The 16,629-nt window shown below is 37.2% G+C and overlaps 3 protein-coding genes across 3 annotated transcripts; all 3 read left to right on the top strand.

The window, feature by feature from the left end:
- Positions 1–1,843: 1,843 nt before the first annotated feature.
- On the top strand, positions 1,844–4,844 carry LOC105044733 (protein trichome birefringence-like 33). Its single transcript, XM_010922721.4, is given in 6 exon segments — positions 1,844–2,457; positions 3,266–3,437; positions 3,537–3,742; positions 3,826–3,984; positions 4,444–4,604; positions 4,607–4,844. Coding segments are annotated over 6 exon segments (1,437 nt in total). The 5' UTR covers positions 1,844–1,894; the 3' UTR covers positions 4,783–4,844.
- Positions 4,845–7,118: 2,274 nt separating this feature from the next.
- Positions 7,119–9,893, top strand: LOC105044734 (protein trichome birefringence-like 33). Its single transcript, XM_010922722.4, has 5 exons — positions 7,119–8,104; positions 8,324–8,495; positions 8,598–8,803; positions 8,911–9,063; positions 9,422–9,893. The coding sequence occupies exons 1-5, from the start codon at positions 7,404–7,406 to the stop codon at positions 9,759–9,761; spliced, it is 1,572 nt and encodes a 523-aa protein (XP_010921024.1). The 5' UTR covers positions 7,119–7,403; the 3' UTR covers positions 9,762–9,893.
- Positions 9,894–11,425: 1,532 nt separating this feature from the next.
- LOC105044735 (probable xylan O-acetyltransferase 10) lies at positions 11,426–15,464 on the top strand. The gene is made up of 5 exons (XM_010922723.3): positions 11,426–11,938; positions 13,129–13,282; positions 13,362–13,567; positions 13,642–13,794; positions 14,593–15,464. The coding sequence occupies exons 1-5, from the start codon at positions 11,541–11,543 to the stop codon at positions 14,957–14,959; spliced, it is 1,278 nt and encodes a 425-aa protein (XP_010921025.1). The 5' UTR covers positions 11,426–11,540; the 3' UTR covers positions 14,960–15,464.
- The last annotated feature ends 1,165 nt before the right edge of the window (positions 15,465–16,629 follow it).

The raw sequence follows: 16,629 nt of genomic DNA on the forward strand, positions 1-16,629 counted from the left end.
TAAAAACGACAAGCAAAGTAGGTATACTTCATTCATCAATCACACACTAACATGGCATGGCAGATCAGTGGGCCCGTAATAGTGGTAAGCTGGCAGCTCAAGCAGACGCATGTACATAGCATTTTTTGGATTAATGAACTACAATTGTAATCCAAACAAAGGTACAGGGCCAACAGGCTACAGGCTGTAAACCTAATCGTTAACAACTTCACTATTTTCTACATCATAACTACTTATATGGAATATTAATTACAGGCCTGTCTATCATGATCAAAGCAAAAGATTATGGTACTTGTCCCTCTGAAAAATTTAAGAGGTGTGTATGGTAACTGGAGTTGATGCTGCTTTAAAAGCAAGATGCTGCTTTCTCTGTTTCACCTAAAGTTGACCTTGCGACTATCTTGCCATTGGAGTGGCAATCATAAAATATATTAAACTTTTCTCTTGTCCTTTTTTTTTTTTTTTTTCTCTAGTCTTTTATTGGCAAGGACAAGGCGGTCCCCTGGACTCCAACGCTGCGACATACATGGCACGGAGTCACCCAAACTGATGGAGGCGGACCACAGCTGGGCCACGTGTTAGGATCACCACCAAGTGAAGTTTCCGACCACAGGGATCCATGCCTTTTACTTTTCCATAACCGAAATGTGACCCATCACCAACCACCCCCGCTGTCACATGGCCGTAAGTCCCAAGGCAGAGGCTATGATTGTGCTGAGGGACTGCGTTCCCGTTAAAAGAAGAAGGTTATGTCAGGTGGAGAGGAGATACCTGATGATATTGTGGTGGAGGAGCATCCTTCGGAGGAGAGCTGGTAAAAGGATTTTTTTTTGAATTAAAGTTTTAAATGGATGAATTAAGCTACTAAAATTTAGATATGTTAAAATAAAATATCTGGCAATTGAACAGAAAGATTCGTCGAAGAATTTGCTATATAAAACATTATCTTGTACTATTAACCTTTTGGTACGTATGTTAATGCGTACATCAACCGCTAGCAATCTTGTAGAAGGGATGGAATTTGGCATCAGCAGATCGTGATTTTGGTAAATTTAAATTTGGTTTACAAAGTAAGCGTACGTTCTACCAAAAAAACAAAAAAGTAAGTATACGTTTTGATTCAAAATCAGACGCTCACATCCACGACCTACTAGAGTTTGTATGTCTTGTCAACGCAGGCATTAAAAAGAAAGTGTCAGGGTCGAGCGTAAATTTTCCAAAGGTAACTTTTTTTGTTTTGTGCCAACTACCTTGAAAAATCAAATATCAGTCTTCACAGATTACAAAAGTGACGGAGATTGGATTTATTGATGGATTAGGAGCGCCGTAGAGGGGGACATCAAGCTGCTCCGATTTCTATCATAGTCTATTGCTCTCCACCAACGCTTTTTCAACATGGGCCTTTCAGGTGGAGCCCTCCAAATTTTGCTTGATAGGAAAAAATTTTATTACAACGGTGATATCATGCCGGAATTATCACAATCCAACGAGAATACTTATATTTTATCGATTGTTATGTATTTTATTAATTTTTATGATGATACTTTATACCTTTTATCAATTTTTGTTTTTTGATTGAGTTGTTATAAGTTTAAGGTGGTATCACCATTGCCACGAATATTTTCTCCCATCATAGGATCCGAAGTCGCAGCAAATAATTAACTTTCTACAAAAGCTTATCATGCAAAAAATAGCACTTAATCATGCAAATTCTTTTTCTATTTAGTGATGCAACTTTGATACACTGTAACGCCAGTTATCTTTTTCTACCAAAAGAAAACGACAATTTTCTTTTCATAACTATCCATTTAACAAAAATTAAGCTTGCTATGATAATCAAAAACTGAAGTAAGAAGCCCAAACCAAAGGTTTTCCTCCCTCACCGAAAGCTCAGATGAGGCTCCTTACCTCATCCAATAGGAAGAGATCTTACTATTTCTATCTCGTTACCTTATCTTTCATCATCTTTGCAGCCATTCTATATACTGTGGACTTCAACTCCATCCTTAAGCATCCATGTCTGAGGTACCAGCAGCTTGAATACTCATCACAACGGCAAAAACCCACAGCCTTTATCAGAAACCAGGGAGAACGCACAGAATCATCCACTTTCACGCAAGCTGATGAAGCCAAAATTCTTGATGAAGAAGTTATAGTGAACTTTGAAGCCGTGTCAAAGCAAGTTGAGGAAGGGGTTATTTTCGACGACGACGAAGAAGAAGGTGCAGAAGAATTGGAAGGAGAGAACCATGGTGGCGTGCCATTTGCTGTTGGAAGGACAGAGGAGGGTTGCGATGTGTTCAGTGGCAAATGGGTCTACGATGAGGTCTCAAGACCTCATTACACTGAGAAGCAGTGCCGTTTCATCAGCGCTCAGATGAAGTGCCAAGCTTTCGGGAGGCCAGACAAGGCATACCAGCATTGGAGATGGCAACCGCATGGCTGCTCTCTGCCAAGGTACACCAGGTCTTTCACAAGATTGAGCTAAGAAACATATATCTGTGATCTTTTGAGAGGAGGAACCTAATGTGTTTGTTGTGTGTCTATCATTTTATTAGATGAGAATTTTGCATTCAAGGGAAACAACTTATCCAAGATAGAAATTTTAGCTTATAAAACTCCTTGGTCTTTCAATTGAGATGTTACTAGATATAACCCATAGCGATCTTCTTCCGCTGAACCATCGATATTTAGGTAAGGATGATACAGAGGTTTTTTTTTTTTTTCTTCCCTGGAGAGAGAGAAAAAAATTAGCTCAATCAGCAAAGACACTACAGGAGGAAAAATAGGATGATAATTGATAAAGCACTCTTAATTATTGTCCTCACAAAAAAAAAAAAATGCTTAATTACTCTAGAGAATTAACTATTAATGTTAACAAGTTTTTACATGCTAGTTATTTATGATTTATACAATGATTGATTATGGTATGAAACCTTTCCTTCCATTTGGTTAGTTTACATAACTACAATTACTTTTACTTAATTGAGGAACATCATTATATGCCAATAAGACTCGGCTTGTGCTGCTGGTTACCCCTGTCAGCAGATGCTTTGTGGAGAGCTTTTTACTCTGTATATGGATTGTGTCATTCTCACCATATTTCTCATTTCATCAACAGAATTTCTAACACTAATTATTCTAATGATATTTGAACATTTTAGTACAGTGACTCTTTCGCTGACAAGGACTTAGATTAGCTAAATCTTAGCCCTTTAGAAACCATTCACACCTTATAATAATCTTGGTTAGTCTCAAATTGCAGCTTCAATGCCACATTTATGCTTCGAAGGCTCCGAGGGAAGCGAATACTTTTTGTTGGAGACTCCTTGACTAAGAGCCAGTTCATGTCGATGATATGTCTCCTACAGCGTGCAATACCCAAGTATGCCAAATACCACAGACATTATGAATCACATACCATCTTCAGTGCTCCGGTAGTTAACATTCCATACTCTAATGAACACTTTTGCTGAATGTTTCAAATTAATAGAACTTATCATACAAAAACTAATCAGCATTTTATGTATACATAGAAATACAGGGTTACGATCGAGTTCTATTGGGCTCCCTTTCTTGTTGAATCAAATTGTGATAACGCCACCGTGCACCGGGTGATGGATAGAATAGTTCATGCGTATTCCGGATCGATTAATAGACATGCTCAACATTGGAAGGGAGTTGATGTTTTGATATTCAATACATATATGTGGTGGATAACAGGGGCGCCAATGAAGATTTTGTAACAATCATCCCTAAACAATGACTTCAACATCATATCCTTTTGATGATTTTTATTTTTCACAAGCTTTCATTGGCTAACAGGCGAAGGTCTCGCAAAGGGGGAATGGAGTTCATCAAGTTGATGGAAGCAGAGGATGCGTATGGGTTGGTGCTGAAGAGAATGGTGAGGTGGTTGGAGAAGAACATGGATCCACAGAAGACCAGGGTCTTCTTCACAGGAATTTCACCTAGTCATTGGAGGTAAGCCGGTTTTCCATCCATGCAATTAGGGTGCAAACTTTGTTCTCATTGGACAGTGTGGGGCCTAGAAGAACCCAAGCTGGCAAAAAGGGCTAAGTTATGGATACTCAAAAACCAGACAGTTTGTCAAGCTATTGGGTCTGTCCTACACTGCAATGTGTAGTCAACACTTAGCAGTACTGTAAAAACTATTTAGTCTTTCCAGACATTTTACTCAAAAAAAAAAAAAAAAAAATCCTTCTTACACTCTTTCAAGATTTTGCTAAGCAACGATTGGAGTAAGAACAGTCACTAAAATATATGATTGTCTCATTGATGTTACTACATTCTAGCATGATTTGGTAATAATACATCACTGTATATAAATCTAAAAAAAAAAAATTCCCCTCTAAAACCTTAAGAAGAGATTTGATCTTATGTTAATAAATCAGTTAATTAACTAACCTGATGAGATGGCAGGAGCATAGAGTGGCGAGGCGAACGAGATGGTACTTGTTACAATCAAACAACTCCAATCGATGATCCAAGTTATTGGGGATCTGGTGCTAGCAAGAGCATGATGAAGGTTATGGAACAAGTTTTAAGCAACGCCACCGTTCCCATCACCATCCTGAACATTACCCACTATCAGCATATCGCAAAGATGCACATACTTCAATTTATAAGCAGCTGCCATACCAGTTGACCCACACACAACTGAAGAACCCTAAAAGCTATGCTGACTGTGTACATTGGTGCTTGCCAGGCCTTCAAGATACTTGGAATGAACTCTTGTACACCAAGCTCTTCTTTCCCTAAGAGATTAACTTTATGTAAAGGGATTATAATTCATTTTCTAAATATTTTTTCTCTTCCTCATCTTTTAGGTTTTTTCAAAGACTCCTTCTCTTATGAGCACCTTTTATATGAGTAGAATAATTAAGATATCCATCAAGTTAAAATGAATGTGCTTTTAAATTTCGAGCTATATATGCAAAGATGATTCATCAACCATGAAGGTATCAATTGGTCGATCGATATTGAGTCACGCACTTTTTGTGATGGAATGCTATCATGAAGATATCTTGATGTGAATTACAAATTTTTCAAAATTGGATCACACCGTCAGTCCATAGGTCAAATCACATCTCTATAGCAACAACAGCTATATGCTTTTGCTAGTACCCATTCTACTTCAATCTAAATCGCTTGGCAGACGTTTGATGCCAAAAAAAGGACTCATGAGAAAAGTGGAAATTAAGACTCATCTCAGAAAATTACGGGGAGATAGAAACAACATTTGTCATTAGCCACAAAATTTTAGATACATATATTGAACTGTTGACAAAGAAAGAACACCAAATCTAAACTTCACCAATTGAACAAGACAACATCGATGTAGCACCCGTACGATAGCAAGAGTAGTGCTTGTTGGAAAGCTAAAGTTTCTTGATTTTTCTTACTTAAGTTTTGTATGTTCACTGTTTCTTGGCTTTTTAATTTTTCACTTTTAAGTACTCAAATCATTAATGAAGTTCTACTACATTTCCTGCTTTTGCTTCCTCACAAAATCCAAACGTTTACCTCTGGCCGAGTTGTTTATAATTCTCAAATGATGAACTTATGCCTCTGGTTGCTGGGATGAAGTCATGATTACTTCTTTTTTTTTTTTAGAAAAAAAATTTGTCAGCTAGCCATTGATCACTTGGGAATCGGATGACCTCATGGAACAAAAATTTGCAGCACCAAGCAGTGTCCTTTCTATACACTGACAACTGCAAAACACAAATTTCATACATGAATGTTGAGAAACTTTTAAAGCTGTCGATTTATTATTTCTATAACAAATATTTGTCCTTCATTCTCATCTGAGAGCGGCCTTGTCTGAGGTTGGCCATATGCCATCATGCATCATTGATTCTTGAAGATCTGAGCCAAGCCATGTAAGTCTTTGGCAACGTTTGTGACGTCGCATTCTTTATGTGGTCCCTAACCTATGTTTTATTCTTAGTGTAATATTAACTGAGTAGTACACGTATAATATTTATAAAAGAAAATTAAAAAAAAAACAACGGAAGGTAGAATGTCATGGCAATTTGTGATATTATCTGACGAAACGGATGAAACTGAGACTATTCTATCCGAAATGGACACAATTCAAGCTATTTTTTGTCCACATAATTGCAACTTCTAGAATTAAATAAGTTATAACTAATTAGGCAATGGCCCCAACATCTTGCCTGGCCAAAAACTCCGGCAGTCTTGTCTGCTCTTTTGGCCAATATTTCAGAACTTGTTGCGTTTACGGTTCACATACAAACAATTGCTTCGGAAAAAATGGATAGGTTTAATATAACAAGACATAGGAAGTCTGTAAATCCACAATAAAATTTGGCACACCCACTGCTACCTTATTTGGCATTCAATTACACAGACATGGCCCACTGTTTTTTTTTGGGAAGTCACAACATTCGGTCGACTCCCTTATGTTATATTTCCACATCGGATTCCATATAAGTTAAATAGCCGCTCAAGAACTTTAGTCTTTTGGATTATGAGTCCATAACAATGGTATCAGATCGAGCTTAGTGTGCGTCACAAACTTATCGATCTTGTGGATCAATGAAGACATCAAGGTCTCGAGCAGGAGGTAATTTATGATGAGGGCATCATTAGATTGGATGCGAAAGATTGTTACCGGCTTATTAAGAGATGCTAGAAGATTTATTAATCTGATTAATCATTCAACAGGTTAAGGTTTTTTTGGACTGAGTCCTTCAGACACAGCATTACTCTATTGAACAACTTTAGGTCAATCTACCAACTTCAACCCTGTCCATGTGCTGGCGATTGAAGCTATTGATAAATAAAGAGAGAACCGAGGCAAATCACCTGCCTTAATGAGGCAGTTAACTGTCCATTCTCTATTTTAGTCATAAGAGACAAAGAATGATGGGTCCCTCTTTCCCTCATTTGTGAAACGTGTAGTAGCTTGCACCATGGCGGGTTTTATCTCCGACGCAACCCGAAGTTAAGCGTGCTAAAGGGTATAGACTTCACACACACACACACAGGAAGTCAATGTAATTCCTACTGCAAAACGAACCTAAACTGCAAAGGCTACAGAGTAACTCTTCTCTCTCCAACACACAACAACCCCCCACACCAACAAAGAAAAAAAAAACCTTCGGCTTTTGGAATCTTAGAATGGGCAAATGCTTCATTTGGACAGAAATCGTTTCACTTGAGCATGTGGGACTTGTATCTTGTGGGAGAGAGGAGGCACAAAGTTTTTTCTTTTTTTAAGGGAAGAGAGGAGGCATAAAGTCGAGTGGCTATAATGCTCTCTAACAACTAATAGCCTTATCTCTCTCAATTTCTCATCGCACAGGTGCTCAAAGCAAACCAAAGGATTTTTTTTTTCCTTCACCAAACCTCAGATGAAGCTCGTCTTCTTCATCAGCAATAGGAAGAACGCCGTTCCTTACTATTTCATCCCCTTCTCTTTCCTCATCTTCGTAGCCGTCCTCTATGCTGCAGACTTCACATCAATTCTCCAGCAAGGATGCTCGAAATACCAGCAGTTAGAGTACTCAACACAGAAAGAATCCAAAGCACTCATTGCAAGAGAAGAAGGACCCCGTCCCACACCAATACATGGCGAGGAAACTAAACTTTTTGATCAAATTATAGTGGAACCAACAATATTAGCACAAGATGAGGAAGCCAAAATTTTCAACCAAGTTATAGCAGAACCAACAGCAACAGAAGGTAAGAGTTTGCAAAGAGGAGATGAAATAAAACAAGCAAGAACTCAAGTTGAGGAAGCGAAAAATTCCGGCGAAGTCTCTTCAGAAAAGAAAACTTCCGATGAAGTCTCTTTAGAAAAGAAAAATTCCGACGAAGGAGATACAGTAGAACCGGCTGAAGAGAAGGATCTTGGCGTGCCGTTCGCCGTGGGGAAGATGGAGGAGGGGTGTGATTTGTTCCGTGGCGAGTGGGTCTATGACGAGGCGAGGCCTCACTACCGTGAGCAAGACTGCCGTTTTATTAGCTCTCAATTTACTTGCCAAGCTCATGGGAGGCCCGACATGTTGTACCAGCACTGGAGATGGCAGCCTCACGGCTGTTCTCTTCCAAGGTCTTCTCTCTCTTTCCATCCTTACTGAGGCTTTTTAATATCAAATTAAGGGACTAATTATTGTTGTAGTTCTCAGAAAAGTGTTCATTGTGTTACTAAAATTCGTAATGGCTTAACATAAGACAACATTCTGCTACAATTGGAATTGTATTATAACTCTGGTTCATAAGAAATCAGAAGTGTCTTTTATGACCTGTTTTGCTTCTTCTCCAATTACAGCTTCAATGCCACATTTATGCTTGAAAGGCTCCGAGGGAAGCGAATGCTGTTCGTTGGAGACTCCTTGAATCGGGGTCAGTACTCCTCGATGCTATGTCTCCTACAGCATGCCATCCCCCAGTTTTCCAACTCTCACAGCCACCATGCATCCCATACCGTGTTCAGAGCTCCGGTTATTAACTTCCAGTACTCTAAACTATGCGTTTCCTTGGAGAACAAATGAGTATTCATTAATTTCTTATGACTAGAACTGACCATCCCTGTTTGCACGCAGGAATACAATGCGAGCTTCGAGTTCTTTTGGGCCCCCTTTCTTGTTGAATCGAATTGTGATAATGCCTCGGTGCACCGAGTGACAGATAGAGTAGTTCATGAATACATGGGATCCCTCGAAAGGCATGCTCAGTATTGGAAGGGAGTTGATATTTTGGTCTTCAACACGTATGCATGGTGGATTACAGGAACCAAGATCAAGATTATGTAATGATTTTGTTAGCTTTTTCACAGTAGATCCATCACCTTCATGTCATCTCTTTGTTGCAATTTCTTCGGATTCAGATTTCAATAGCGATAATTTTGGATTACAGGCGAAGGTATCGGGGTAGGAAGTACATCAGATTGATGACTACGGAGGATGGGTACCGGATGGTGTTGAAGAGCATGGTGAGCTGGCTGGAGAAGAACATGGATCCCCATAAAACCAGGATCTTCTTCATGACCATGTCACCTACTCATTTTAGGCAAGCCATTTCTACTTGGTTCTCATTATTTTTGGATTCAGACTTCATTGCTATGGTTAGAACGCAAAGGGGACTTGCTAATCCAGTACAGTGGACAAAGCCTGAGCAGGACAATCCCTTGCTTAATAGTCCCAACAGTTTGTTTAATTAGTGGCCCTGGCCTAGATAGCTACATCTAATCAGTGGCAACTTAAAAGATTATTATTTTTTTTTGATGGTTAATTAGGAATATCATATGATGAATATAGGTTTTTTTTTTTTTTTTTTTTTTACTGTCCCTTGAGTGATTTCTAAAAGCTTGGGACTTGGGGTCCACTGCCACTGCTGGACCAGTATCTAATTTTTGGGTGGATTGCAGGGGCATGGATTGGGGAGGTGACCTTCATGGGACCTGCTATGGTGAAACCACACCAATCTTTGATCCAACATACTGGGGCTCCGGGGCCAGCAAAAGCATAATGCAAGTAGTTGGAGAAGTTTTAGGGGAGTCGAAGGTTCCAATTACTATTGTCAACATCACTCAGCTCTCGTTGTATCGCAAGGATGCGCATACCTCGATTTATAAGGAGTTGCGGTACAATTTGACACCTGCACAAGTGGCGAACCCTAGAAGCTATGCTGATTGCAACCATTGGTGCTTGCCTGGCCTTCAGGATACTTGGAATGAACTCTTGTATACTAAACTCTTCTTTCTGTGAGAACTATTCTGTTATAATTTTTTTTGTAGACCATTCCTCCATGATCCTTGATTTACTTTTGTGTTTGTAGTTCAGTTGCATTTAGTTTATCTCTTTGAATTTGAAATTTCAATAAGATCTATGTTCTGCATATTTGCATTTTCTTCATGTCAATTTATTTAAAGCATCACTTATAAATCGTTATACCAGGAGTCCTGGGATTAGAACCGGTGTGTATTATAAAGTTGCATTGCACCATAATATTCCCTGCTCTAGTCTCTATATGTGCATGGAAGGATTTGAGCGATTTGTAGGGGGCAAGTCCGAAATAGGTGGGCCAATGGGCACTAGAGGCATGAGTATGATGGGGCGGTCTAGCATCTCTCCAACACCATTGGAATTTAGAATTAACGTAAAAGATCTTAAATAAGCATCCTATTTAGTTTAAAAATATCTATTTAATCCAGGATTAAAATAAAGAGATCTAATCTTATCATCATAATTATTCATATTTGATGGCCATGATTGTATCAATCTCATTTTAGCACATGAAACACATCGTTCCATGTGCCACACAAGTGCATCCTAATTTATTAGTGCGTATTGGAAAGAAAGATGCTTTGGGGAAATGCTAACAAAAGAAAAAAAAAAAAAAGAAATGAATTAACTTCATCATAAAGCTAACAAATATTTGATTGAGGCTTCAATTGTTCCACGCAAACCTGGATGTTACGCACCAAGGGAAGCGGACCACGTCCTCTGGCCTAGCTTTAATGACCCAACAACCACATCCCTCTCGTCTTAATCAGCCCAGACGGGAGGCAGCCAATCCTGGCCAACCCAAAAGGCGAGATAGCATTGCCCTCGTTCCCTTCCTAAGAAAGCGTAAAAGGTGGGCCCGACCAACGGTATCAAGAGAAATTCTCTATGCACCGGGGTGGTGCAGAATCACGCGGGAAATTAAAATATGATATATAATTTTTTTTTTTATTCCGCACGATAATCAATCTTTATGGATGATGTACTATCCGCGATGCATAAAGAATTTTATGATGATATCAATACTCAAATGCACCTTGGCCTGCAAACTTACGCGGCATAATCTGATTGGATTGGATCCAATACATATCCGATTGAATACTGATTATGTCAAAAATTCATCAATTTAAATTTTATTTATTTATTTTTTGAATACAGACAGACTTATTTATTGAACAAATAATCCAATCTGATCTGCATAATATATCTATTAAATATATTCAATTAAATTAAATAAAATTTAAATAGATTAAATAAATTTAAATAGATAAAATAGGTCGGTTACACAAGATAGAAATAGATAGAATTAAACAGTTCTTAAACTGATTAAACGAATCTGATCATGACCTACCTAATTATTAAAAAGTCAAAATAAATTAAATAGATGGTAGATTTAGACTTGAACCTAACCCATCTAATAAATAGATTTAGATAGGTTAACCTATTTATGATCCAAATAGATTTAGATAGGTTAACCCATTTATGGTCTAAATCTATGTATATGAAATCCGAATTTCTTTAAAATGGGCCAATTTTATTTGAATCGGGACAGCGCATTAATCTGCCATCCTGATGCAGACCTACCATTTATTTTTTTCCCTTAATTTGGAAATCTATTTACTAACCAAACAAAACTGTTGCTAATTATATATACACTGATTCTAAATACCAATTTGATACACTTTCCTCCTACGATGGTTCAAATTTCCATCAGACAAGCAGACCCAAACCAAGAGTCTTTCCCTCCCCCAAAAAGTTCAGATGAAGCTCCTCTCCTCCATCTCCAATAGGCGGCCCTCCTCCTCCCTCTGCCTCGCTGCCCTATCCTTCATCTTCTTCACCACCATCCTCAAGCTTTCATTTATAAAATACCTAGTGATCGGCCCCATCACCAGGGAACAAGCCAAAATTCCCCAAGAAGGAGACCGGGAAGAATTGGCAGGTGAGAAGAATACTGCTGGCATCCCGTTTGCTGTTGGAAGGATGGAGGGGTGCGACGTGTTCAGCGGCAGATGGGTCTACGACGAGGCGTCGAGGCCTCTCTACACCGAGAGACAATGCCATTCCATCGACCCCATGACCAACTGCCAAGCTTATGGAAGGCCTGACACCGCATATTTGCATTGGAGATGGCAGCCTCATGGGTGTTCCCTGCCGAGGTATGGTATCAAAATGTGGACTGATATTTATTTTATTCTTTTCTTTCTTTTATTATGGTTTTTTGAAGAATAAGAGGAATGCGTTTAGACACAAAAACTTAATCTCAGATTTAGAATAGGATTTTTGTTGGCTGAGATATCTGGGCATCTCGTTCACTTATAAACGTTCAACCTTCCACTGGGAAAAGATAAGACCAGCATCCTGGTTCTTACATATATAAATCATTTGAATCAAATTCATTTTTTTATTATATATATTTTGTAGCTGAAAATTCCCATTTGAATTGACTACTTCAATTTCAAGTCATTGGCCAATTATGATAATGAAACCTTTATCCTTATCTGTAAATTATTTTTAACAGATAGACCTGAAGAATGATTAAATAATGAGGCTCAACATATCAAAAGAACATCCCAATTTTAATTAATGCCACCGTCACACTTTGAATATAGTAGCTCTTGTGACACCATCCACTCCCTCTTATGAGAAATGGCCTGTCATGGCCAAAGAAGAAAGAAGCTGCTTATTTTTTGAAAAAGTATTTATTTTAAAAAAATAAGATGTCTGGCCAAGCTTATTTTAAAAAATAATCTACTTCTGAGTGATAGTAGAAATAGTTTTTCTGTTGCAGGAAGGAAGCAGAAAATTAGATCTTCTCTTTAGAAGCAGAAGCAGAAAATTAATTTTTTCAAGAAAAAAATATCCTTACTCAAAATCATTATTTACCATAATTATTTCTATTTATTTTCACATAATCTCCTATTATTTTGTTCAATATTTGTTATTTTTGATTCAATTGTATTTATATTGATTAAAATTTTTAATATATTTTTCGTTATTTTATTTTTTATATTTTAATTAAATAAAAATAAAAAAATTAATTAAAATTAATCATAATAAATATTTAAAATTATTTATCTATTTAAATAATATTAATTATAAAGTAAATCTATACATGTCCTTTTTCGTAATTCGACAGTCAAAAATATTTTTTTTGAAAAATTTGTCAAACATAAACTGCCTCTCAAATACTGATAAAAGTGCTTATCAAATAATTTTATCCAATACAAATTACTTTTTTTGACAGTATTTTTTTTGAAACTTCATTTGAAAAAAAATCATTTCAAAACAAGCTGGTTTTCATAGTTTGGCCAAACAGATCCTGATTCGATCTCTTCTCAAATTACAGCTTCAATGCCACATTTTTGCTCGAAAGACTTCGAGGGAAAAGAATGCTCTTTGTAGGAGATTCATTGACTAGAGGTCAATTCCACTCCATGAAATGTCTCCTACGTGATTTCATTCCCTCAAACACCAAATCCAAGAAACGCTTCACTGTTCCGGTAATTAACGTTTAACGTCCCCTAGTACAGATTCATAACTAGACCTCTGTCAAATCTAATCACCAATCTATATTCACAGGATTACAACCTCACCATTAGGTTCCACTGGGCTCCGTTTCTCGTCACCTCAAACTGCGACCATCCCAGGCTACACCGGATGCCGGATAGAATAATTCACGAGTATCCTGGAACCATTGAGAAGCATGCTGAGCGTTGGAAGAACGTTGATGTTATGGTCTTCAACACATATGCGTGGTGGAAACCGGGGGAAAAGATGAAAATTGTGTAACTCTCTTTTATCATCTCTTCGTAGCAATTTGCTTTTACTTGCTTTCAATATCAATGGTGGTGATTTACAGACGAGGGAATCAGGATAAGACGTACACGGAGTTGATGGAAACAGAGGACGCATACCAGCTGGTGTTGAAGAGGATGGTGAGCTGGTTGGAGAAGAACATGGATCCCAACAAGACCAGGATCTTCTTCACAACCATGTCATCTGCTCATTATAGGTAAAGACATTGCTCCATCCTCGATTAGTTTTTAGGATTTTAGTTAGGAGAAGAGTGGACCATTAGTTTTATAGGCCGAACCTAGGGTACGGTCCAATATAAAGACACATTAGGGTTCAACTCACTCTGGTCCAGTGAATTTGGTCCTATATTTTTTGTCTGGGTTGCATTGCAGTTTCTAGTCAGCAATACTGAAACTGATAACTTCTGTTTTGATATTTCAAGATTTTTCTAGTTAATTTATCGTTACAAAGAAAGTCATTTTTTAAGAAAAACTGGTATTTTCAGAATATATATATATATATATATATATATATATATATATATATATTTTTTTTTTTTTTTTTTTTTTTTTTTTTTGATTGATGTTGAAAATTTTAGCATAATGTAGCTACTAGAAACCAGTGTTCTTAATTAGCCCAATGATATAAGGTTGTTCCAATATGATATGGATGTAAAGAAAAATCTCCCCGCATGCAGGGCGGCAAGAGCCTCATGCATTGGAACAGCCTTTTCAATATAACTATTACACATTTGTTTCATAATCTTACGACGAATGACCATACTGACAGGCTTTTAATTTTCTACATTTTTTTTCTGTAACTATTGCGATGTTTGCATATGGTAAAATTTCAGTATCTTTACCTCCCTTGCAATAAAAAAAACAAAAAAAAAAAAAACAAAAGAAAAAAAATCATTATCTTTTAGTTAGACCAAATTATTAATCTCGTCTGTTAAATTTTGAGAACAAAACTAGCTACAATGTTCCGTTCAATATCTGATCCCGGATGATGGCAGGAGTACCGAGTGGGGAGGTAAGCTGGGTGGTAGTTGCTATGGTGAAACAACTCCAATATTTGATCCAACATATTGGAGCTCCGCGTCTAGCAAAAGAATAATGCAGGTGGTTAGAGAAGTATTTGGCAGTTCGAAGGTACCCATCACTATTCTCAACATCACCCAGCTCTCAGCATATCGGAAGGATGCACACACCTCGATCTATAAGAAGCAGCCATATAATTTAACACAAGAGCAACAGGCAAACCCTATAAGCTACGCTGACTGCAACCATTGGTGTTTGCCTGGTGTTCAAGATACTTGGAACGAGCTCTTCTATACCGAGCTCTTCTTTCCTCAGCAACATGCTTGGATTTATTTAAAATGATAGCAAACCATTCTCCTCATTAGAATGTTTTATACTTGTAGTCATCCTCGATCATTTTTTAGATTTATTTCCTGTAATCTACAAGATTTTGGTTTTATATCCCTTCCTTTGACATGTTATTCTGCATTTTCTAATGTTGTAATTTGTGAATGTGGCAATAGTCCGCCCATGTCATGCAGCATGCTAGGGATATTGAAGAAATTTTTTCATACCAAATTTGGGGCTTGGAAGCATTTCTCTTTTTTAAAAGGGGTTAAGCCTGCTTGAATCTTTAATTGGATCTTTTCCAACTCTCTTGGAGGCTTAAGGAGTTTTGACTCGAATTGTAACCTAAAGTCCACCTGATGATGGATTCGGTCGGGCCCGGCTTTTGTGGTAGATATTTGATTAGAACCCAACATTTTTCGTACCCTCAAAAGAGTTTGCTAGTGAGATAATGAGAATTTTTTTGTGTACCATGGGTGGAGTATAAAATCTGACATGGAGCACGTCACTTTATGTAATTGATTCACATAGCCATCGCTTTTTAACATATATTTAATACCTGTAATTTTATCTTTTTTATTTAAAAATTTTATATGACAAAAATATCTCTGTCTTTTGAAAAAAATTATGACATCTTGTGACATATTATGATTTTCTATATGCAGGATGTAATAATATGGCACAGAAAATTATGACATCCTGTATATATTGTGACATCATATGTCACTTTATGATTTTCTACATGCAAGATATCATAATATGACCTACGATGTCATAATATAGTTCAGGATATCATAAATACGATGTCATAACATGCGTATTTAATACATGTAATTTTACTTTTTCGTTTGAAAATTTTGAATGACGAAAATATCTATGTTCTTTAAAAAAAATTATAACATCCTGTATATATTATAATATTCTGTATTATATTATGACATCTTATGGATAAAAATTATAATTTTTGGATGCAAGATATCGTAAACACAGAATGTTATAATTTTTTTAAAGAACAAGGATATTTTTATCATTCAAAATTTTAAAAGAAAAAGTAAAGCTGTAGATATGAAAGCGGTGACTACGTGAATGAATCGGATAAGACGGTGCACTCCATATGAAATTTTCTACATCGCATCTGTGCACAAAGAATTTCCCATTAGGTAATTTCAAATTACAGTTAGAACTTTTGATGGGTCTATTGTTTACTCATTCAAGGCCCACTGATCTACTGGTTTGGATGGAACTGTAGCTAATTCCATGGAGCGCCAAGATTCAATTGAAGCCTATCTTAGTGATGAGTTGGGTCCTCTCAACTTCAGGCATGAGTTTGATACGTCCATTCTTCAAATGGCAGCTAACTGGCTTACAGAAATTAATAGCATGACAAGGCTCATCAAACCACAACCATCACACATTATACAAACGACTATGGTTAGAAGACTGAACCTCTTTGACTGTAGTCTTATTTAGACCATGACCTATGCTTTCGACCAGCTTATCGGTTGGGAGGAGGTAGCATGTATAAAACTTATTAGGCATTTCCGAATAATCAATGGTGCTTTTGTTGCAGTATAAAAGAATATGTTGGCCAATGACCAAACGGTAGTAGTACCGTGCCTTGGCATTATCTGACTCCCACAAAAATGTTATTAGTCATATATAACGGTCAAGGTCTGTTTAGATAT

The sequence above is a fragment of the Elaeis guineensis genome, chromosome 5 (genome assembly GCF_000442705.2).
Source record: "Elaeis guineensis isolate ETL-2024a chromosome 5, EG11, whole genome shotgun sequence".
Lineage (NCBI taxonomy): Eukaryota > Viridiplantae > Streptophyta > Magnoliopsida > Arecales > Arecaceae > Elaeis > Elaeis guineensis.